Source organism: Lynx canadensis, chromosome D2, assembly GCF_007474595.2.
Source record: "Lynx canadensis isolate LIC74 chromosome D2, mLynCan4.pri.v2, whole genome shotgun sequence".
In the NCBI taxonomy this organism is placed as follows: Eukaryota; Metazoa; Chordata; class Mammalia; order Carnivora; family Felidae; genus Lynx; species Lynx canadensis.
Genome location: NC_044313.2, coordinates 47,931,454 through 47,955,158, shown reverse-complemented (window position 1 = coordinate 47,955,158; position 23,705 = coordinate 47,931,454). Strand labels below are relative to the sequence as shown.

At 48.6% G+C, this 23,705-nt stretch overlaps 1 protein-coding gene across 1 annotated transcript; it reads left to right on the top strand.

Annotated features, from left to right (window-relative positions):
- The first annotated feature begins 9,706 nt into the window (after window positions 1–9,706).
- Window positions 9,707–22,464, top strand: SFTPD (surfactant protein D). The gene is made up of 8 exons (XM_030335321.1): window positions 9,707–9,779; window positions 12,086–12,287; window positions 16,896–17,012; window positions 17,275–17,391; window positions 17,685–17,801; window positions 18,078–18,194; window positions 18,809–18,892; window positions 21,116–22,464. The coding sequence occupies exons 2-8, from the start codon at window positions 12,089–12,091 to the stop codon at window positions 21,490–21,492; spliced, it is 1,128 nt and encodes a 375-aa protein (XP_030191181.1). The 5' UTR covers window positions 9,707–9,779; window positions 12,086–12,088; the 3' UTR covers window positions 21,493–22,464.
- The last annotated feature ends 1,241 nt before the right edge of the window (window positions 22,465–23,705 follow it).

Sequence of the window (23,705 nt, the reverse complement as noted above, 5' to 3'; positions counted from 1 at the left end):
TTCAGGTAAATCTGTACCATTAACATCTGGGTGTGCATGCACATCAGCACATGAATGTTTTCGTTTCCTAGATGATTGACGAATGTGAGGTTTACGTGAGGCATAATAACTATTGCCGATTGGACTTGGACAATAAATACTACAGTTGGGATATCCCGCCGCTTGTGTTTTAGCGTATAAACGCTTGCACACAGGTGCACACAGATGCACCGTAAACGATATCCGCTGCACGCTGTTTGCAAAGGTGTGAAACTGGTATGTTTGCAGATATAAGCGATGAGCTAGTTCTGTGTGTACTGGCCTCATCCTCACGTCTTCAGCTGCAAAAAAGAGAAAGCAAAAGACTGAAATGGTTGAACAGTGGGCAGAATGCAATTTGAGAACACGAAGTAATACTTATCTTTCAAGGATGTTTTTGTTGTGCAAAGGTAGAGCCACATACTCCTTGCTATATGCAAGAATGTATTTTGGAAATGATCACTTCCAAGGAAGGGAGAAAGTAGAAAATAATGATTAGTTTTTAAAATTGAGATATCATTGGGGGTGCCTGGGTGGCGCAGTTGGTTAAGCGTCTGACTTCGGCTCAGGTCATGATCTCAGGAGGTTCATGGGTTCGAGCCCTGCATCAGGCTCTCCGCTGTCAGCACAGAGCCTGATTCGGACAAATCCTCTGTCCCCCTGTCTCTCTCTCCCCCTCCCCCACTCTCTCCCTCTCTCTCTGTCTCAAAAATAAATAAACATTTAAGAAAATAAAATAAGTTGAGATACAATTGACATGCAGCATTGCGTAAGTAAGTGTCAAGGTATAAGGCATTGAGGTGATACATTTGTACTGCGGTAAGATTGCCCTTGTAGCAGTAGATAACGCCTCTATCGTGCCACATAATTATCATTTCTCCTAGTGGTAGGAACGATTGAAATCTAATCTCTTATCAAGTTTAAGGCTTACAGTAGAGTTTTGCTGTCTGTATTCCCTCTACTGTGAATTAGATCTTCAGGGCTTACGTATCTAGTAGTTTCCAATATGTACCCTTAAACCCTCCTCTTTCCCGTCCTCTCCCTGCCCCCAGTCTTTGGTAACCACCATACCACTGTTTTTTCCTTTTATTTTTTTAATGTTTATTTATTTCTGGGAATGAGTGGGTGGGGGAGGGGCAGAGAGAGGAGACAAAGAATCCTAAGCAGGCTCCGCACTGTTAGCGCAGAGCTCAGTGTGGGGCTCGAACTCACAGACCGTGAGATGGCAACCTGAGCTGAAATCAAGAGTCAGATGCTTAACCGACTGGGCCACCCAAGCGCCCCAAGACACTCCTATTTTTAAAGCATAGCCTACCTAACACTACCTTCATCCGTGCGTTGAGCATGAAATTTTGCTTTTCTCTGCAGCCTACTTTCTTGAGGAAGCAAATGAAATCGTGTGATATTTGCCGATATAATTCTTTCTGATTATTTTATAATCTGTCTCTGTCGTAATCTCATAAATGCCAAAAACAGTGTTCCCTTATATGTACCATATAGTGTTTGAAGAGTGGGGGTGGTTTTTTCTTTGCCTCTGGTAGAATTTTCCACTGTTATTTAATTTTCTGTGCACCAATCGATTTTATCAGCTGATTTCTAATTCTACTTCTAGGTATTTGTGGGCCTCCCTAGGCGTTGTTTCCAATTCTAACAAAGACTCAAAAGATGTTTGCGAGTAACGTGGTCTTTGGAATTGTGTTCCTTTCCCAAACTTGCGTTGGGATTTCAGGGAACTCAATGCCGCTCGTGGTTTATGTTCATATTTCCCTAATTGACAGATGCAAGAAGAAGACCACAGATAATATTCTCACCCATCTGACTTTTTGTAATATGGTTACCGTAATTTGTAGAGGCGCCCCAGAAGTGCTGTTTGCTTTTGGAGTTAAGTGTGCTCTAGATGATGGTGGATGTAAGGCAGGGATGGATGTTCACTTACAGAGTCACACGTGGATTTTCCATCTGCTTCACATGTCTCCTGAGTATATCCCAGGCCAGCGCTGTCAGTCCCAGCGCGTGCATTTTGGTATGGCTCAAATGTGAAATATCCAATTTGATTGTATCTTCTTTCTTCAACATGTGGCTCAACATCAAGGTCATAAGAGGTGGTGCAGCACCAAAAAAAAAAAATGTCACTTTTCTTGGACATGGATTTTCTCTGAAATGCTGCATAACAGAGGACTCCATGTTACATTTATAAGTGTCATATCCACCTGTGACACTCTCTTTGTGTTCCTTATGGTCTCGACCAGTATTTACGTGGTGATTGTCCTGCACAGACATCAGAAGAAAGTTCAGGGCTGGCACAAGAGCAAGAAAGCCAAGAAACTGTCCCCAGAGAATAAAGCCACCCAAACCATCCTTTGGCTGGTGACATGGTTTGTTTTCTTTTATTTAGGCAATTCCTTCCTCATCGCGCACCTATCCTTCTCACATTACAAAGATTTTAATCAACAGAACACTGGTGAGTTTTTCTCATCCTGTTACCCAATGACCTGCCCTTTGGTGCTGATCAATAGTGACAGTAGGGTTTTCAAAGTGCTTTGTGCTCTTCCAAAGATAGGAAAGACCTCAAAAGCAGATAATTGATGGATGATACCCAAAATATGTTACACTTAATGGGTCGGGAGCAAAATTCTTCTTTGTCATGGTAAGGAAAAGTTCTGTACACAGAATTTTAATGCATAGCCCTTTCCCTAATGTCTCTGTTTATTTAATTCCAATAGAGATGTTTTCATGAGGTTATTATATTTTTCACTCGCCGACAGAATTAAAGGTAAATTTGGGGAATGGTACAAGCAATATTGTCTGGGTAGACTCTTTGAAGCAACTGAGCAAATATTTAAAGGTTTTATTATTTTATGTCAGTGGAAGATCACCTTAGATAAATTGTTGCATCATTATTTAGTTATGGTGAGAAAGGACTAATTTAGTGTTCTCTAATCTTACCACATAAATATACGTCAGAATGTATATATATGTATATATATATGTATATATATACATAATTTTTAATTTTTAGTTATTTTAAGAGAGAGATAGAGAGCAAACAGGGGAGAGGAAGAGAGAAAGGGAGACAGAAACCCAAACAGGCCCCATGCTGGCAGCGCAGAGCCCAATGAGGGGCTTGAACTTATAAACCATGAGATCATGCCCTGAACCGAAATCAAGAATCAGATGCTTAACCGACTGGGCCACCCAGATGCCCCGAGGTAGACACAATTTTTAAGGAGATACTAAGAATTTTTCAGAACTAACAAAAGAAATCAAGCCACAGATTTATGACAAAAACAATTTCCATTTTAGTGAGGATGCATGTGAGAAGGCTGTTCATAGAATTACTGACCTTAATTTTTTTCTTAAAGACAACAAATCACACATGCACACACATCAATAGCTACCTATCAGTAATTACTGATATTTTTCTAAGTACTTTAATCACTTTGATACTAATATAAATGGACTATTGCTTGATTTCATTTTCAGATTATTTATTGCTAGTGTATAGAAATACACCAATATTTGTATATTGATCTTGTAACCTGCATCCTTGCTGAACTAGTTTATTACATGGTTTTTTGTTGCTGTTGTTGTTCCTTAGGATCTTCTGCACATTAGATCACAGCATCTGCAAAGTAGAGACACTTTAACTCTTTCTTTCCATTATGAATGCTTTTAATTGAGGAATCAAGAAAAAAGCTTTCAAAAGGGAAGGCTGGAAAAATCTGAGCAACAAAGTAAAGAAAGTAGTTGGACTACAACTCAAAGTACACAATGAATATACATGAGTCCATATTGATGTAAATAAATGATTGAGTAAATAAATGGAGAATAGACAAATATCCCATGCAGAAGAATTATAAACAATTTATGTAGATACTCCATCCTCAAGGAGGTGAATCATAACCCTCTACGTCTTTTTTTTAAAGTTTTTTTTTTTTTTTAATTTTTTTTTTCAACGTTTATTTATTTTTGGGACAGAGAGAGACAGAGCATGAACGGGGGAGGGGCAGAGAGAGAGGGAGACACAGAATCGGAAACAGGCTCCAGGCTCTGAGCCATCAGCCCAGAGCCCGACGCGGGGCTCGAACTCACAGACCGTGAGATCGTGACCTGGCTGAAGTTGGACACTTAACCGACTGCGCCATCCAGGCGCCCCTAAAGTTTTTTTTTAATGTTTATTATTTTGAGAGAGAGAGAGAGAGAGCAGGAGCAGGGGCCGGGCAGAGAGAGAGGGAGAGAAAGGATTGCAAGCAGGAACTCTGTGCTCATGCACAGAGCGCGACACAGGGGTCGAACTCACGAATCGTGAGATCGTGACCTGAGTTGAAGTCAGGAGTCGGACGCTTAACCGACTGAGCCACCCAGGCACCTCTGTAACCCTCCACTTCCTAAGTGTGGGCTGCTCATAGTGCTATTCTTCAAAAGGATACAGTGAAGAATGGAAACAATAGTTACTTTTCAGTTAAGAAACCTAAGAAACCTGACTTTAGCGGGGTGATCAAAATCACCACCAACAGTGAAAAATCCTGTTCATAGTAAGTACGTTGGAAACAATATGATGAAAAAGGTAGTTTACCTCTACAGTATTCCTCCCCAAAAGTCATTAGCCCAAGTCTAATCATGAGAAAAATATAAAAATATGCAATAAAGGGACGTTCTACGAAAAACCTGGCTAGGAACTCTGAAAACTGTCAAACTCATCAAAAACAAGGAAGGTCTGAGAAACCCTCACAACCAAGAGGAGACCAACAAACCTAGGCATGACTATGAAAATAATGACGTATCCATGGTGAGCCCTAGGGATACAAAAATAAAATTACTTAAAACCTAGGGAAAATCTAAGAGTGTGGACTTTAGTTAATAATGTATCAAACTGGTTCATTAACGGTAACAAATGTACTGTGTGAACGCAAGATATTAATAATAGGGTAGACTGCTGAGGAGTAGATGAGCATTCTCTGTACTAACTTTGCAAATTTTCTCTAAATCCAAAACTGTTCTAAAAAAACAAAGTTTGTGTTCTAAAAGTGGTGTATCTTGTACAAGTGAAAAGTAATATATTGCAGTCCCTGTTTTTTTATGATCAAGGGATGTTGGTCTTTATCAAATGCCTGTTGTCTGTCCATTGAGCGATCATGCAGTTTTTGTCCTTTGTCCTGTAAATACATTAACATGTTGAAATTGTAACAACCTAGTTTGAAGTGATACCAAGGTAGTTTCAATTGCACACCAAAACTCTGCTCCTATACAGTCCCATCCCTCCTTATTTATGTTCATTTCGTAAATTACATCTTTATACATTGTGTGTTCGTTTACTTATTTTATGATGATTATTTAATATGTCTTTTATAAAAATTTTTTTGTAATGTTTATTTATTTTCAACAGAAAGAGGGACAGAGTGCGAGTAGGGGAGGGGCAGAGAGAGAGAGGGAGACACAGAATCCGAAGCAGCCTCCAGGCTCTGAGCTGTCAGCACAGAGCCTGACGCGGGATTTGAACCCACACAATGTGAGATCATGACCTGAGCCGAAGTTGGATGCTTAAGCGACTGAGCCACCCAGGCACCGCATTTGGTTCTTTTTTTATAATCTCAATCTCTTTAGTAAATAACTCCTTCTGTTCATTTATTTTATTCTTGAGTTCATTGAATTGTCTTTCTGAGTTTCCCTGTAGCTCATCGGATCTCTTCAAAACAGCTATTTTGAATTGTTTATCAATTAGATTGCAATATTCCATGCCTTTGAGTTTGGCTGCTGGAGAATTATTATTTTGTGTGTGTGTGATACTATATTTCCCTGAATTTTTCAGTGTTTGAACATAGGTGCTTCTGCTTTTGTACTTGAAGTAGCAGACGCCTTTCTTACTTAAGGTTTTATACTTTTATTATTGCTGTTCATACAATTCAACAAGCTGACTTTTAGAAGCCTTTCCTCTGAATTCCAGAAGGTGGCTCCATAGCTTAAGTTTGTGCATTCTTCCTACCAGAGAAGGTGCTCACGCGTGCGTCCTGCATACACAGGATCAGCACTTGGGGCTTTGAGGGTGCCGTCGGCCTGGTGGGAGGATCCTTGAGTGGCCACACACTCACCCCCCCCATCCCCACCCATGTGCTTGTGAGTGGACCTCCTGCTGCTGTCTCAAAGCAGACGGCAGGAAATGCATTCCTTCAGTGTTCTTTGATATTCTCACCTGCTTCCTTCCCTGTCCTCTCTCTCCATTTCAGAGGTCCCTCCTCCGAAATCTGAGTGCTGGTGGAGAAAGCGGATCTTTCCAGCCACAACCCACACACCTGGAACAGCCGGGCAGTCACTTGCTACTTTTGCTTTCCACTTCCACTATGGGAGAGGTCAGTGCTTTCCTCCCCTCCCCTCCTGAGTGAGGTGGCTGCTATGCTGGTAAAAGCCTTGTAGTGTTGCACTGGGGAGGGCAGGGAGGTGGGGGTGCTACCTTGGTGAGTTCTTCCCTCTCCTCTGCCTCCTGTTTGACTCTGTTGGCATACAAGACTCTCCCATCAGTCAGGCTGGACCTCCACAAACTCTTTCTCTAATGGATGCTCGTTTTAGTACTCTCCAGATGCCTCTTTTCTTCCCCAATTGCAGTGAGTGGGGTGGGGCAGGCTCAAGGACTCCTTTAGACCCACTGCCCCCACCCAGGTCTTACCCATCCACTTTCAGATGCACGGGTGGGTAGAAACCTCTCAGGGGTCCTGCTGTAATGAGCAGGGGCACTTTGGTTATGGATGTTCAGTTAGTTGTTAATCAAAAAAAAAAAAAAAAAAAGATGGGGCGCCTGGGTGGCTCAGTCTGTTGGGCGTCCGACTTCGGCTCAGGTCATGATCTCACAGTCCGTGAGTTCGAGCCCCGCGTCGGGCTCTGTGCTGACAGCTCAGAGCCTGGAGCCTGCTTCAGAGTCTGTGTCTCCCTCTCTCTCTGCTCCTCCCCTGCTCATGCTCTCTCTCTGTCTCAAAAATAAATAAAAACATTTTAAAAAAATAAAAAAAGAGAGAGCAACTCTTGCCACCATAATGCTGACATCACTTTTCTTGAATGTAAATTCTCTTAAATAATAGTAATCAACAATTGTGTTTTCCACTCAGTTTTGTTTCCTATTTTATTGAACTATAATTGACATACAATATTATATTAGTTTCCTGTGCACAACATAGTGATTTGACATTTGTGTACATTACAAACTGATCACCACCATACTTAGTTACCATCGGTCATCATACAAAGTTATTACAATATTATTGATTAGACTCCCCATGTTATACTTTACCTCCTGTGACTTATTTATTTTATAACTGCAAGTTAGTACCTCTTGATTCTCTTTACCCATTTCACCCTCCATTCCCTACCCCTCTGGCAACCATCCTCTGTTCTCTGAATTTATGAGCTTGGGTTTTGTTTTGTATTGTTTACCTGGTTTTTTTTAGATTCCACTTGTAAGTAAAATCTTGCAGCATTTGTCTTTGTCTGACTTATTTCACTTAGCATAATATTGTCAAGTTCCATTCTTGTTGCTGCAAATGGCAAGATTTCACTATTTTTTAATGGCCCAGTAGTATTCCACTGTATGTATATATACCACATCTTCATTCATTCATTCATTCATTCATCTGGCTGTTTTCATGTCTTGGCTATAGTTCATAATGCTACATTGAACATGGGAGTGTATATATGTTTTCAAATTAGTGTTTTGTTTTCTTCAGAGAGATATCCGGAAGGGGAATTGCTGGATCATAGGGTAGACCTATTTTTAATTTTTTGAGGAATCCTCATACTGTTTTCCATAGTGGTTGCACCAATTTACATTCCCACCAACAATACTCGAGGGTTCTTTTTTTCCCCACATCCCCACCGGTCCTTGTTATTTCTTGTCTTTGTGACACTAACCTTTCTAACAGGTGTCGGGTGGTATCTCATTGTGGTTTGGATTTGCACTTCCCTAATGATGAGTGATGTTGAGCATCTTTTCATGTACTTGTTGGTTACCTGTACGTCATCTTTGGGAAAATGTCTATTCAGATCCTCTGCCCATTTTTTAATTGGATTGTAGGGGTTTTTTGTTATTGAGTTGTATGAGTTCTTTATATATTTTGGATCTGAACTCCTTATCAGATATATCATATGCAAATATCCTCTCCCATTTAGTAGTTTGTCTTTTAGTTTTGTCGATGGTTTCTTTCACGATGCAGAACCTTTTTAGTTTGATGCAGTCCCAATTGTTTATTTTTGCTTTTGTTGCCCTTGATATGGAGTCAGACCCGAAAAACAAAACAAACAAACAAACAAAAAAAAAAACAACCAAATCCTAGCGCCGAAGAATACAATGGCTGACCTGAAAAATTCAAGAGATTCAACAAAAAACTTGGCCAAGTGCAAGAATAAATCAGTGAACTTGAAGGTAGATCTTTTGAAATTACCCAGTCAGAGAAGGAAAAAAAAAGTGTAAGTAAGTAAGCCTACAGGATTTATGGGACATCATCAAAAGAAATACTATATGCATTGGGGGAATCCTAAGAAAGAGAGCTAGATGGAGAAACAAAGTCTATTTAAAGAAATAGTGATGGAAAAAAAAACCTTGCCAAATTTGGGGAGAGAAATGGAATCCCATGCTGATCTAGATCTCTAGGAGCACATGAACATCCTAGAATGGAGAGGGCTGTGTGTTAATAATGAAAGAGTTCTGTCATTAGGGGCTCAGGTAGCTCTATTACGGATCCCGCCTCAAAAAGAAAAAACTCAGCATAGGAAACAGAAGACCTTTCCCTATGAATTGAAGCATTATAGATTCAGCAGTACACAAGGGGACGCCACAGGAGCATCAGAAGCCGAAAACAAATCAGCACCACCAATGGAGGGGCCAAAAGAGAAGCTTGGACACATGGGGATGCTGGCACGTGGATCTAGGAAAAGAATTCATGCAAGAGATAAAGACACAAGAATCTAGAAGCAAGCAGAGACGTCCTTTGCTATCAGAGGCAGGAGGGTGGGCAACTGGACATTAGAGTTTCTTTGGACATGGCTACAACAGTGTATCAGCAACTCAGGAGTCCAAACTGGTCACCTGAGCAATGCACAGGGCAAGCTCCAGCCAAGAAGGTGGGAGATAAGGTCAAGGAAGTTAAGGGAAGGCCATCCCCTAAAAGGCAAGTGGGGGTGTCTCCAAGATCTAAAGTAGGAAGCAAAAGAGTGACCCTGCAAGAGTAGCCCCACAGGCTGCAGCCTCCACAGCCCCTCCACTTGCCCCACCCCTGCCCGGATATGCCAAGGAACTGCCAGCTCTTTCCCAATATCTGGGCAGTAAAGTTGAGGTGAAGGAGGAAGAGAAGGGGGCACAGCAGGTCCTGGATCTTGGAATCTGCAGACGCGGGGCGCATTGACAATAGACGTAGATCATTGTGTCGCTTGCCGGTCTTCTCTGGAGCTCAGATTTTCGGACATCTGTAAAATACAGACGCTAATAAAGCCATTTAATTCACAGGGCTCTAGGGAGGTACAGGTGAGATCACGGACTGAGAGTGCCGTGTAACATTTAAGGTGATATGTGTGCAGTGTTACGAATATCAGTGGCAGGTTTCCAGAACCCAAGTGGGGTGAGAGTGAGTCAACAAGGAAGAAACGGCCCCACTTCTTGAAAAGAGCTCTTAAAAGACCAGGGCTGGGCAGCTCAGGTGACAGGGCAGGCATAAATAGCCAGTGCCTGCCAAGGAAAGGCTAATTTGCCTGGAGATCCTGGAGTCCGAGAGGCAGCATCTGTGAGTCTCTATCCTTGCCTTCATTTTGTTTTTTTTTTTTCAATGCCCGATGAATATCTCTCCGCCCATATGGCTGGTTTATCCAACTGGTGCTGTGGAGGCAGGGTCTGGTCTGTTCTGGTCTAGGAAGTGTGAAAGGTGGGGGACGGGGTGAGGCGATGAGGAGTGCTCTTTCGCCCCTCACTGCTCCCTATGCTCAGTGGGAGATGTGCTCTCCGGGCTGTGGAAGGAGGTCAGTTGGATGATACCCACCCAGATGCCAGATGCCGTTGTCTGGGGGCCCCAGGGGAACAGGCAGTTTCAACTTCTCTCTTGTTCCCCTCCATTCCTGATTTCTTTAGAAAGGAGGGTGGTAGAGGAGAAACAGACCAGGTCTCCACAGGCCTGCCTTTTAAGCCCATCCGGGTACCAACTGCCTGTAGGACGTGGACATTCATGCTTCTCCCTTAGCCTCACATCTTTACTTTAAAAAAGAGACTGACTGGGGCGCCTGGGTGGCGCAGTCGGTTAAGCGTCCGACTTCAGCCAGGTCACGATCTCGCGGTCCGGGAGTTCGAGCCCCGCGTCAGGCTCTGGGCTGATGGCTCAGAGCCTGGAGCCTGTTTCCGATTCTGTGTCTCCCTCTCTCTCTGCCCCTCCCCCGTTCATGCTCTGTCTCTCTCTGTCCCAAAAATAAATAAACGTTGAAAAAAAAAAAATTAAAAACAACAACAAAAAAAAGAGACTGACTGGGCTAAGTCACTAATTTTCCAACCAGTTTTCAGAGGAGTCATTTTTTTTTTTTCTCCATAAAATCTGAATCAGAAAGCTTGGCGCGGACACCGTGGGCTGAGGGGGCTGCAGCTCGGCCCACTCCCTCCGTAGCCCCAGCTAAGATGCCGCGTCTGAATCGTGGGTCTGAAAACCTGTGAGTCACCTCTCTTCACGGCCCCTTCCGGCCACAGTGGGTGCTGGTGCCTTGAGCTGCTGGGCAGAATGTCGATTGTTTTTCATTCTTCCTCCGATTCGGGGCGCAGAGCCCCAGAGGTGCTGTAGCTGCGGACCAGGGAACAATGCCCTCGTTCTGGCCTGGGTCCTTCAGTGCTCATGACTGAGCCTTTGCCACAATAAGGGAGCTCACCTGGGTGTTTCTAGAGATTCCCAGGAAGCCCAGGCAAGTGGTGAATTCAGAACTGAAAGAGGCTCCTGCAAAATAGGGATCGTCCAGCCCAGGGTCACCAGCAACCTGGAGAAGGCACTTCTCTGGCCAGGAAAGCCCCTCCCCTGCCACCACCTCAGCCTGCCTGGTGACCCCCTTCTCCTTTGCACGTGTCCCCCAGGCTTTGTCCCTAGCCTCTGCAACTCCCACAAGCTCTTCCCATGCTCATAACCTTACCGTTTCTCTCTGAGAGAGGAAAGAAGTCCAATAATGGAGGTGACCGAGGCCCTGTACCTGCCCCGGTCTCACTTAGTCCCTAAGTCCCAATCAGATGGTGCCTAGACGCCCTATTGGATGTCTGCTCTCCCTATCCCCGAACTAGCCTTCCCTTGATTGAACCCACCTCACGTGGCCCTTTCCTCCGTGAGGCCTTTCTCTCAAGTTCTTTTAGGTGGTCAGAGCAGAATGCTGCATGCCCCAGGGGCTCTCCAGCTGCTAAGTTAGCTTCTCTGAGAACTTTCACTTGGGTTCTGCGTGTGAATTTCCTCATGGAGATGGTGTCCAGTCCAGGGATGGCAAATCGCTTGGAAAACACGCAACCACACACCCATCCTGTGCTCAGGACAGACATCACTAAGCGTTCAGGATCCTAGCTCCTTTCCAGAACCGCACTGCAGACAGCAAGAGTGTTAGTCCATCCAAGGCAGCAAGTGAGAGGAAAGGGGTTGCCCTGTCAGAGTGAAGCCAACCACCTTGACGGTATAGACAGGGAGCTGGAGGTCCAAAGACGGGAAAGGTCCTTCCCGGAAGCACCCAGTGAATCCTTCCTGATGTGACATGTGGCCTCAGTGAGGATTTCTACATCCTACCCCTGTGCCGACGGCAGTCCCCAAGGGAAGTCACAAGAAAGGACAACACAGGCACCTGAGAATAGGTGGATTCTCCTGCGAGCTTATAGTTGAGTTCCAGCTGGGTAACTCATGCTTTCCCAGACCAGACCATATGCCCACCTGGTCCCTAAACTGCTTTGGGAGACTTGCTTCTCTCAGCCCCATAGAGGGAGGGCAGGTGGGGAGGTGCTTCTCCTGACCTTCAGGAACTGGACCAAGCCCTAACCCATGTCCTGGGACCAAGAGCATGTCCTTTCTCGTTCTGTTCACCTGCCTAGGCCATGCTTCTCCTCCCTCTCTCCGTGCTGATGCTGCTCACACAGCCCCTGAGGTCACTGGGAACAGAAATGAAGACCTATTTCCAGAGAACAGCAGCCAGCGCCTGCACCTTGGTCATGTGTAGCCCCATGGAGAACGGCCTGCCTGGTCGCGATGGACGGGATGGGAGAGAGGGCCCCCGGGGCGAGAAGGGGGATCCAGGTAGAGCTGGGACCACTGGCTTGTCCTAGTGGAAAGGGGTGGGCATTGGAATTGTAACCAACCCAGAAGTACTGGGATGTTCTGCTACGGAAGGCTCAGAGGTGGACTTCTTTCTGAGCGGATGGGTTTCCCCCAGACGTTTGGTCCATCTGAAACACTGCCTTACCGATTGGAAAATGACTGCTGCTCTGAGCCCCCCAGGTGCCTCCCTCCATTGCCAGCTGCCTTGTCTCCTTCTTTGGCACCTTCTCCTTCCTCCCACTCCCAAAATGAGGAAATGGTGGGTAAATCGAATCTGTGGCTCTCCAGAACCCTGCTCCAGGACTTAACAGTTGGTCGCCTGGATTAAATAGGGTCGGTGCAGGGTGTCAAATATTTTCAGTATCATATGCCTTGACTCATATGTGGAATTTGAGAAACACAACAGATGACCACAGGGGAAGGAAAGGAAAAATAAGATAAAAACTGAGAGGGAGGCAAACCACAAGAGACTCTTAAATACAAAGAAGAAACTGAAGGTTGCTGGAGGGGAGGTGTGTGGAGGGATGGGTTAAATGGGTGACGGGCATTAAGGAGGGCACTTGTTGGGATGAGCACTGGGGGTTCTACGTAACAGATGAATTATTGGGTTCTGCTCCCCAAGCCCAGACTCCACTGTATGTTAAGTAACTTGAATTCAAATTTTAAAATATATATTTTTTAATAGTCATGAAGGACGGGAAAGAATGAGGTTCTGTGACCCCATACTCAGATCTGATCACAAGGATCTGTCCTAATACATTACAGAGAGAGTGAAAGGGAGCTCACATTCCTTTGTCCAGCCTTGTGCTTGGGCGTTCACTGAGTAATTCATTTAATCCTACCAGAAGTCTTACAGGGAACATATGAATCTCATTTGACAGGTAAGAAAATTGTGACACAGAGAGGCTAAATGACACCCACTCTGGAGGGGAAAGGACACGGGCTTCTGCATCAGACAGATCTGTGCTTGACTACCAGCTCCATTTCTACAGCAGGGACCCACCCAGGGACAAGCCAGTGCCCCTGAGTCTCAGTTTGCTCATCTATAAATGGGAATAACATCTACTACATAGTGACAAATAACGGAGCCAAGGCTTTCTTTTTTGTCAGGTTGTTAGGATAAAGTTACATCTTTCTGCTGGACCAATTGGGTGAATTCTCGTGAGGTTTCCACAGGTACTGATTATTAAGGGAATCATCTGAGAAGTACTGTCCCGTAGGGGAGGATCTGGGTCCAGTGGCAAGGAGTCAGAATTCAGTGAGCCAGCATCTAGGACAAGGGACCCCCAGGTTCTGGGCTAGGGCTATGGAGCTATCAACCGTGGTCTTTATCTTTTGGGAGTTGGCATTTTGGTTGGGGAGGAAGGAAACTAACAACATTTAAGTTGGAAGGAATAGGTAGCATCCCCAGGCTTTGTAGGATAAGGGACAAGTGAGTACCTATCTGTCCTTTACAGACAGAAAGTGGCTATTGACATGAATGGCCCGGGGCTCAGGGAAGGCCCCTGGAAGTGAACTCGGAAGGCGGATTCAAGGTGTCAGCACCTTGGAGAATCCCCGCTCTCTCTAGCTCTCAAAGGGGCCCTGAATTGAATCCTGGGGGGCCCTTTCCTATGGTCACACTGTGAGCCTAAGCATAGAGTGTGGCTGAGACCTCCCTCTCTTCTGCGGGTGGTTCACCCCATGCACATTCCAAGCCCGGCCTTGGGTTGGTGCTTGGAGAGAGAACCATGCACAGATGGGCCAGGGGACCAGGCTGCACTCTGGCTCCTGAATTGCAGGCACGTTAGTCACTCAACCATTATGGGTCTGAGAATTTCCTAGCGAGCTTGGAGCATCTCAAAATCCTGACCCATGTAAGTCTGACTGGGGCCAGAGTCTGCCCTTGTGACAATGTCCCCTGCAGATTTTGATGCACAGGGTTCCAAGAACCTGCTGTAAAGGACAAGATAAGCCTGAGAGAAGAGAGTCTTGAGCAGAGGTAGGGGGTGGAGCGGGCTCAATGCGGTAATGCCTCAGGTGTATCATGGAGGTCCAGTAAGACCCCACACTGCTTTGCAGCCTGTATTTCCAGGGACAGTCCTCTTATTCCTCAGCATCTCCAAGATTCCTGCCCAGAAGGATTTGGTGTATATAGGCATGTATCTCCTGGAGTAAAACCACACACCCCTCAGCAGCTCACAAGGACACTCTTCACTCTTATATACTCCTCTGACCTCACCTCCTCTGGCCACACTGGCTCCTTGCTGGTCCCTAACCACATCCAGCCCCCTGCCACCCCAGGGCCCTATCACTGCTCTTCCCATAGCTGTCCCTGTGGGTCACTCCTCGGCTCCTTCACGGTCTTACTTACAGACCACCTTCTCCACGAGTCTGTCCCTGACCACCCTACTTAGAAGACACTACCCCCGCCTTCTGACACTCTCTGTGCTTTATTTTTCCTCACTGGCACTTATTCTGCTCTAATAAACCATATGTTGTACATTTTAATTTTTATGATCTGTCTCTGTGCAGTTGGGTTTCAGCCCCAAGAGAAAGAGGGATCTGATGTTGCGTCTGCTTTTTTCACTGTTGTGTCCCCGCATTGCCGATGGTATCTTGTGCACAGTAGAAGTTTTGAGTGAGTACTTGTGGAATGAGTGACTGTAAGATGTAAGGAAAGGAGGAATTTAGTGCAGTTCAGACTGGCCAGACTGCGGGTCCACAAAGCTTCACTTCAGGTGGCGTTAAGGCACAAGGCTGGCCTTTGGGGGACACCGGGATGCAAAATTAGTGCTTTGGGAGGCATGGGTGCTTGCTGTTGAAGAGGGAGTCCCTTCATGGTCTCCAGGACTTCTACACCATGGATGGGAGACCTCTAACACTCTTTCTACCGGCTGCCATCCCAGCCAGGGTGGAGCCCAAGGGGGCCTCAGCCTAGGGATAGGACATCTCTGCCCAACATGGTGCCCTATTGGATATGGGGTGAGGGGCCCATCCTGTAACCCTCCATGCTTCCATTTCATTCCTGGTGAGGATCACTAGAGGCAGGATACAATGCCCAGCACAGAGCCTCTCAGTCACCCATCACAGGCACCCACCCCACCACCAGCACAGTGTTACCCAGGCAGGCCTGGCCCCTCCTGGAGCACAAGTCTCCAAGTCTGACATGTCCTCTTCCCTCTGCGAGTCTCTCTAAATCCTCCTCACCTTGAAGTCCCATTTGCTCCCTTAGGAAGACAGCTCTGGCCATATGTGTGTGCACTGGGGTGAGGTGATGATGTGGTAGGACAAGGGGCATCTTGGGAATCTTCTTCCTCACTCATTACTTGTGCCTCACCGTTTAAAATCCTATTGCAAATCTCTTGCAGACCGGGTTCTGATGCTAACATTTGCATCTTGCCCGGTTATATTCCACAGATGGTTTCTCAGTGAACAGATGAGTGAATGAACAAGTCAGTGGCACCTGTCAGGTGTCATTCCTTCTCTTTTTGCACATGAATGTTTATAACAGCTTTATTCCCAACAGCCCAGAGATGGGAACAGCCCAGATGTCCATCAACTGATGAGTGGATGAACAAGACGGGTTCTGTCCACACAGTGGAATACTACTCAGCCACACAAAGGAATGAAACCCTGAGACACACTGCCAAGTGGATGGACCTCAAAAATGTCACTCTGAGTTAAAACAGCCAGAGATAAATGGTCATATATTGTCTGATTCCATTTATATGAAATGTCCAAAATAGGAAATAGAGACAGAAAGCAGAGTAGTGCTATCCAGGGGCTGGGGAGAGGGGAGGTTGGGGGTGATGGCTTAGTGGCTATGGGTTTTTTTTTGGGTGACGAAGTGATTTTGAACTAAATACAGGAGGTAATTGCACACCACTGAGGACGTGCTAACTGCCAATCAATGGTATACTTTACAACAGGCTGTTATATTATGTGAATTTCACCTCAGTAAAAACACAAAACACAAAAAACAACAACAGCAAAAAAGAATAACCAAATGAACAGAACTGAGTGTAAAACTCTATTTTTAATTTTTTGGGGACCCTTCATTCTGTTTTCCACAGTGGCTGCGCCGATTTACGTTCCCATCAATAGCGCATGAGGGGTTCCCTTTTCTCCACATCCTAATCAACACTTGTTATCTCTTGTCTTTTTGCTAATAACCATTCTAACAGGGGTAAGGTGACATCTCATCGTGGTCTCGATCTGCATTTCCCTGATGATCGGTGCCAGGTGTCATTTCTGACATAAACTCTGGTTCTGGGAAGGGGAGAACAAGGAGTCCATGATCAAGGCTAAATCAAGGCTAAGACTGCCTGCTGTATATACTGTGGTCTTGGAGCAGGGGGAAGTGCCCTGCATGGCAAGTCAGATGGGTCTTGGCTTGAGTTCACAGCCAGCTCCAGCAAGCCTGGTTTCTCACCTGTAAAATAGGGGTGTGGACACCCATTTCCTGGATCACCACTGTACCAAGGAGTGTGGAAGTGGGACGTCTACACCCTGTAGAACCCTGAAGGAATGCAAGGGGCCCGACCGTGCATGCAGCTGGCTCGTCTCTGGGCCTAAGGTCTGTGCCCATTTCTTCTGCTGCTACAGGTTCACCAGGAGCTGTAGGGAGAGCGGGGACGCCTGGACCGGCTGGCCCAGTTGGGCCCAAAGGGGAGAATGGCTCTGCTGGAGAGCCTGGACCAAAGGGAGACTCTGGACCATCTGGTGAGCAGCTGGGCATTCCAGCAGGTGGTGCTGCAGCCTCTAGAACATGCCAGTAGATATGCACAGATCCCACCCCAGGAAGAAGGAAGAAAGTTGTTCTGAAGGTGGTACCGGGTTATTGCAGGGGAGACTGAACTCCTGTTGACATCACCTTTTATGACGATGCTGCCTCTCTTGACTTCTATCACTGCTCTCCTCTCTTCGGACGCTCCCACTTCCAGCAGGATTTAGTGTCACTGACCATGCTGGTCCTTTTCCCCAGGACCTCCGGGACCTCGAGGTACGCCTGGTCCAGCTGGCAGAGAGGGTCCCTCAGGGAAGCAGGGAAATGTAGGACCTCAAGGCACACCAGGCCCCAAAGGAGAGGCTGGGCCCAAAGGTAGGTGGTTGGTAGGTGGCCGGTCTGGGAGGGAGAAGGGAGGAATACGGCACAGTCCAGGGTGTGACCCAAGGCCGGCTCAGAGTGCCGGGAAATGCGCAGACCATCAGCGCTGGGCAGGCCTTGTGGCCCCTTCTCCCCCACATTCCCACATTGATGGCGTTTTCCTGCTCGACTCCGCGGAGGAACCCCGGCCAGCAAGCAGCACCTTCTCACCGGTTCTCTCTCCCCTTGGAGCGAAGGGTGAAAAGTCCACTCTCGGCAGCTTTTGCTCCAATTTGTTCCTTCCTCAGGAGATGTGGGTGCGCCTGGCATGCAGGGCTCTGCAGGGATGAGAGGCCCCCCAGGGGTTAAAGGAGAGAGAGGTGCCCCTGGTGAGCGTGGAGCCACTGGGAATGCTGGGGCAGTGGGTGAGTGACGGAAGGAGCTAGGACGGGGCTCCGGTTCCCTTGTGCATCCCTGATGCTGGTGATGGCCACCCCTGCCCCACCGCCACTCATCAAGTCGGAGATGGTGTTACTGGGTGGTAGGGAAAGTCTATGTCCAAGGAGGGTGCATGGCTGGGTTCGGGGAGCAGTCTGTATCGGGGAGGGGGGACCGCAGGCCAGGTGGACAGCCCATGTCTTGGGAGGGTGACAATGCTGGAAAGTGGATACAGAGCTCACCCAGTTCTTCTCTGATCCCAGGGCCTGCTGGAGCCACGGGTCCGCCAGGACCTCCAGGTGCCAAAGGGCCCGCAGGACCGAAGGGGGACAGAGGTGCTCCTGGGGACAAAGGAGCAAAGGGAGAGAGCGGGCTTCCTGGTAAGGCAGCATCTGCTAGATCTGGGAGCCGCCACGGGGTGGGGACAGGGGGAGGGAGGTGGCCTTCTTTATCTCAGGACAGCCTATCTTCGGCCCCATTAACCGCAGGGAGTGGGTGGGAAGCAGGGACGCTAGCGGGCAGGAAGGCAGGGGAATGAGGCTCTGGTTTTAGACTCTTAACTCACAGGAGGGCAGCCCTGAGCAGCTTTTCCATTCGATCACCAGAGAAAACACAGCCCCCTTCCCAATTCAAAGGATAGCTCTGACTATCAAATAACCCAGTGGACAGGAAGTACTGATGAAAGTATATTCCTGCCCCCTCAAAGAAGGTGCTATGAGATCCCCAGAATATGGAGTTAAATTTTCACAGGGTTCAGTGTCAGTGATGTGCAGGGACCTGCTCTGGGGACAGTTTGTTCATAGAAGTATAGGAAATCTGGGGGCAACAGGGGCTAGTTGTGTTAGTGGATGTGGGCTTGCTAGGGCCTGGTCCCAGCTCCTTATCCCGTCCCCTATATGTGCCTGCAGCTGGGTACCTTTCCCTTAAGGCCCAAGCTCTGAGCTGATCCCAGGCTATGCTGGGCTTGCCTTCACTCGACCTCTCTCTTCTGCAGACATCACTGCTCTGAGGCAGCAGGTGGAGGCCTTACGTGGACAGGTCCGACACCTCCAGAATGCCTTCTCTCAGTATAGGAAAGGTACGTTCCTGGATCCGAATCGAGCCAGGCACCAAGGCTAGGCCTCCGACTGGGCCTGGGCCTTGGTTTGGAGTTGGCTGGGTCTGGGTCTGGGATTGGAACAGGTTGGGACCATATTCAGAGCCGGATCTGGCTCTGGGGCAGGGTCTGGGGCTGAGAGTAGTGCTGAGACAGAGCAGGCAGCCCTATACTCCAGGATCTGGAAGTAGATGCAAGAGACAGAGAGGAGGGTGTGGCCATATCACCAGTTCAATGCGGGTGATGGAAGCCTGGTGGAGGTTATCAGGCTCCGGGATGCCCCCCCACCCCCAACATCACAGCCACCTATGACCCGATCAGTGCCCTGAGACCTGTGCAGTTCAACAGACCTTCCCTCCTGCCTGCCCTGTGCTGCTCCCTGTGATAGACAGGGGGCATCCAACCCAGGATGCATTTCTTACCTCTGTGGGACCCGGCGTGTGGGTGCCCAGACATTGTTTCACAGCCCAAGGCAGCAGAGAATCCGGACACTGTCCTGAGGGCTGGGGCTCGGATGCTGCTCTCGGGGTTCAAGGCTGGTGGGGGCCTAGCCTTGCTGTGTGGCCATCAAGTATGTCACCTTGGACATGCCCATGGTTCTGGAAGGGGACTGGCCACCTCTAGGCTCCAGCCAGTGCTGGGCTCTCCCTGCACCCTGCTGGGTGTTTAATCAGGGATTCTTCCTAATCCTGGAATCCTGCAGAGTACCCTGTGCCTTTGGAATCTCCACCTTGGTCCTTGACTGGCCCTCCTCATCAGCTCTCCCTGACGTCAGCTTTGGGTCTCCATCATTCATCAAATCTCCCTGATCCAAAAAAAGAAGCGATTCCAAAGGAGTAGATCCTAAAGGGGCCTCACTGGGTAAGACACAGGTTTGGCTCCTAAGTACCAAGTACCTAAGAACCAAGGATGGGAGTTTCAGGTATTGGTATGTCTCACTCCCTCCACAACAAACTTGCACATGTGTTCACTCACTCCTTTGCACACCGCTGCGAAGTGGAACATGTCCAGAGATGCCGGCCACATGTGTGTACTCAAATACCATCACTCACCCCACACCATGACATACATGAGCACACGCATACGTACGCGCACACGTACAGACGGTAGTACTCCCATGTACCTCCAGAAGAATACAGGGACATGTTCACGTATGCGCACGTATGCCCACCCAGATGCACGGAACATAAAACCCAGTAGCGGCACATGAACTCTTGCACTGACCTTGTCCAGGGCTGCTCTGAGTGCCGTCCGTCCTGAGCCTGTGGAGAATCTGCCCCCGAGCCCTAGTTGAAGCTACTCAGAGAAGGGCAGGGGGTCGGGGTGCACCCTGAGGTCTAACCAGCCCAGTGAGGCCAGGGCACAGCCCTCTCACGGGCCCTGAAGATTTCTGTGCCCGAGCCCAAAAGCCAAAGGGATGGGGATGGGATGGAAGATTAGACACGTGATATGTCACATAGTTGATGTTTTTATGAAGCGTACCCCCGCTTCGGAAATGAGGAATTAGAAACACTGAAAAGGGAAGTAACTTTCCTTTTTCCACCTAGGCAGTCATTGCCAGGATGGGGTGGAACACCTGGCTTCCGATTCCCAAACAGGGCTCTCCCAGAATTGATCCCCTCTGCCCCCCTGCCACCCCTCAGGTGCCTTCATCCCCTCACCCAGCACCCTGGAGAGGCTGACTGGCTGGGGCATCACCCACATGCATCCCGAGGGGCCAACATCGGGCTGCAGTGAGTGCAGAGATTAGCACAGTGAGGCTCTCAGATGCCCCTGCCCCACCCCCAGCACACGCACATCAGAAACTGCCCCAGCCATCACTCACCAAAGTCATTGCAATTCCCACTGACCCCAGCACACAACGTGGGGTGAAACAGAAAGAGCACGTTCCAGCTAGAGCGTCCCAGCAAACAAGGTTCAGTCCTAAACGTACATTTGACGGGTATGTGACTCCGGGCCCCTTACTTAACCTCTCTGGGCTCTAGTGTCCTCATCTATAACTACGGACCACAGGAGTTCCTCCCAGGCTGCATTGTGAAGCCAGTGCACTGGAACCAAGTGCCTCAGTTTTGTCCTATCGGGTGCCCTGATATCCCACATGGATGCTGGGCGGGCGGGTGGTGGGCTGTCGCACAAAGGTCACAGAGCCCCGGAGCTCTGGCCTGGTGCTGCCATAACCCCAACCTGACTATCCTCTTCTCCTAGTGGAGCTCTTCCCCAATGGCCGAGGTGTCGGGGAGAAGATCTTCAAGACAGGAGGTATTGAAAAGAGTTTTGAGGACGCACAGCAGGTGTGTATACAGGCCGGGGGACAGATGGCCTCCCCAAGCTCTGCGGCCGAGAACGACGCCCTGCAGCAGCTGGTCACAGTTGAGAACAAGGCTGCTTTCCTGAGTATAACCGACATCAAGACGGAGGGCAAGTTCATCTACCCCACCGGGGAGCCCCTGGTCTATTCCAACTGGGCCCCAGGGGAGCCCAACAACAATGGCGGCGCAGAGAACTGTGTGGAGATCTTTACCAATGGCAAGTGGAACGACAAGGCCTGCGGAGAGCAGCGCCTGGTGGTCTGCGAGTTCTGAGCCACCGGGGTGGGGGGCCGTGCTCCACCCGGGAGCCTGGCCAGCGAGTGGGGGCCTGGCCAACGAGTGGGGGCCCAGACCTGTGTGCTGCCGATGCCCCAATGAAATGGCGCCGCCTCTGCTGGCCAGGGCTTCTCCACAGAGCAGTCGGGGAGGTCCCTGCGGAAAGCCTCTCTCAGAGTCAAATGGCTTCACACGTGGGAGGACTTGTCAGAGGAAGAAGGGACTGCTTTCCCAGTCGCAAGGGATAAACTTGGGTCCCCAAGACCTCCCCGTGGCAAAATCGGGTGGCTCCCTCTAGGCCCCTCCCCCCTCCCTCCTCCTCTCACCTTCCCCCATCCTCCTCTCCCTTCCCCCCTCCTCCCCTTCCCCAACTGTCAGCCATGTTTGACCAGCTGACCACCCCCGGACCTTCACTCTTCCTCCTCTGGGCTTCCAGGGCAGCACTCTTGCTTGCCTTGGTCTCACCCAACTAGCTACCTCTTTTCCTCCTCTCTCCTCCCACTTGACCACTTAATGGTGCAGGGCTGGCCTCTGCTCTCCATCCTCTTCAGGCCGGACTCTCACTCCGAGTGGAGCTCGTTCTGTCCAAGGCTTCGAATTCCTTCTCCTGACAGCTCCCACATGCACATCCCTCTTCTGGACCCCTCCCTGAACTCCAGGCTCCTCTAGCCAAACGCAAGCTGGAGCCCCTGGGCTGACAGGCCTCAGTGGCTGCCTCTGGCTTCAAGCCCAGGGCTGGGAAGTAGCAGTGGCATGGACGCCTGGCAGGGAGCATCTGCCTCCTGGCTGCCCAGCCTTATGCCCAGTAGACTGGTCCTCATCCTTGCACGGCCCAGGATCTCTCTCTCTCTCTCTCTCTCTCTGTGTCATATGACCACCTCTTGGTTCACAGGAGGGAGTTCCATCCGCACCACCTAGTTCCATCTGAGGTCTCAGGCATGGAGGGTATCCAGCCATGCTCACATTTATCCCCAACCCTCCTCTTGCCTGGCGGGTTGCAGGAATGTCCTTTCCCTGCTTTGCGCCAGAGATAATCTAGTCAGAGCCTCCTCATTTTTGCGGACGTGAAAATCAGGACACAGAGTGAGCAGGGACTTACACATGGGCACAGTCAGTATCAATGCTACAGCTCGGTCATGACAAAGGACACTGACCTCAAAGCTTATACTTTTGGCCTGTACATTTTTAGGTCGAAGCTTAGTTTGATTTTACTGACACAGTAACAGCAAAAAAATTTTTTTTTGTTATTTTCGTTGTTTTAATGTTGGTTTATTGATTTGAGAGAGAGAATGAGAACGGGGCAGGGGCAGAGAGAGGAGAGAGAGAGAGAATCCCAAGCAGCCTCTGCACTGTCAGCAGAGCCCAACTTGGGCTCCATCCCATGAACCATGAGATCATGACCTGAGCCTGTATCGAGAGTCAGACGCTTAAGCGACTGGGCCACCCAGATGCCCCTTCTTTTCTTTTCTTTTTTTTTAATGAAGTATTTATTTATTTTTTTTTTAATTTTTTTCAACGTTTATTTATTTTTTTTTTGGGGGGGGGGGGGACAGAGAGAGACAGAGCATGAACGGGGGAGGGGCAGAGAGAGAGGGAGCCACAGAATCGGAAACAGGCTCCAGGCTCTGAGCCATCAGCCCAGAGCCTGACGCGGGGCTCGAACTCACGGACCGCGAGATCGTGACCTGGCTGAAGTCGGACGCTTAACCGACTGCGCCACCCAGGCGCCCCTGAAGTATTATTTTAATTCCAGTTAGTTAACGTGCAGTGTTATATTAGTTTCAGGTATATAGTATAGTAAGTAATTCAACAGTTCCATACATCACCCCCGTGCTCATCGTGACAGGTACCGTAAAAAATGTGTATAGAAACTGGAATGACACCTGGGGTGCAACACACGTTCCTAGGGGAGGCAGCAGACGCCCTTCCCCTACTCAGGAAGCCAACCACTCTCTCCCTTGTTTCCGGGACCGTGAGATCTGCCCTGACCGGCCCTTCCTGAATGGATCCCCCAGTCCTCTGCCCACCACCCCTGCAGCCTCATCTGGTAGATAGGACAGGATGCCTAAAAACAAAAGCAGGCAGGTCAGGCTCTCTGCCAAGATCTTTCTCCCCCACTCCTGGCGGCTTCCGCGATACGTCAGTTCCACGGGAAGGCCACACCGGACACACTCACTGAGGGAGCTTAGAAAGGCCTTTTATTAATTATT

Coding starts and splice junctions, on each gene's coding strand:
- SFTPD (XM_030335321.1), top strand. CDS start 12,089: ATGCTTCTCCTCCCTCTCTCCGTGCTGATGCTGCTCACACAGCCCCTG. Junction 17,013..17,274: donor GGGAGACTCTGGACCATCTG/GTGAGCAGCTGG, acceptor CCTTTTCCCCAG/GACCTCCGGGACCTCGAGGT. Junction 18,195..18,808: donor GGGAGAGAGCGGGCTTCCTG/GTAAGGCAGCAT, acceptor TCTCTTCTGCAG/ACATCACTGCTCTGAGGCAG.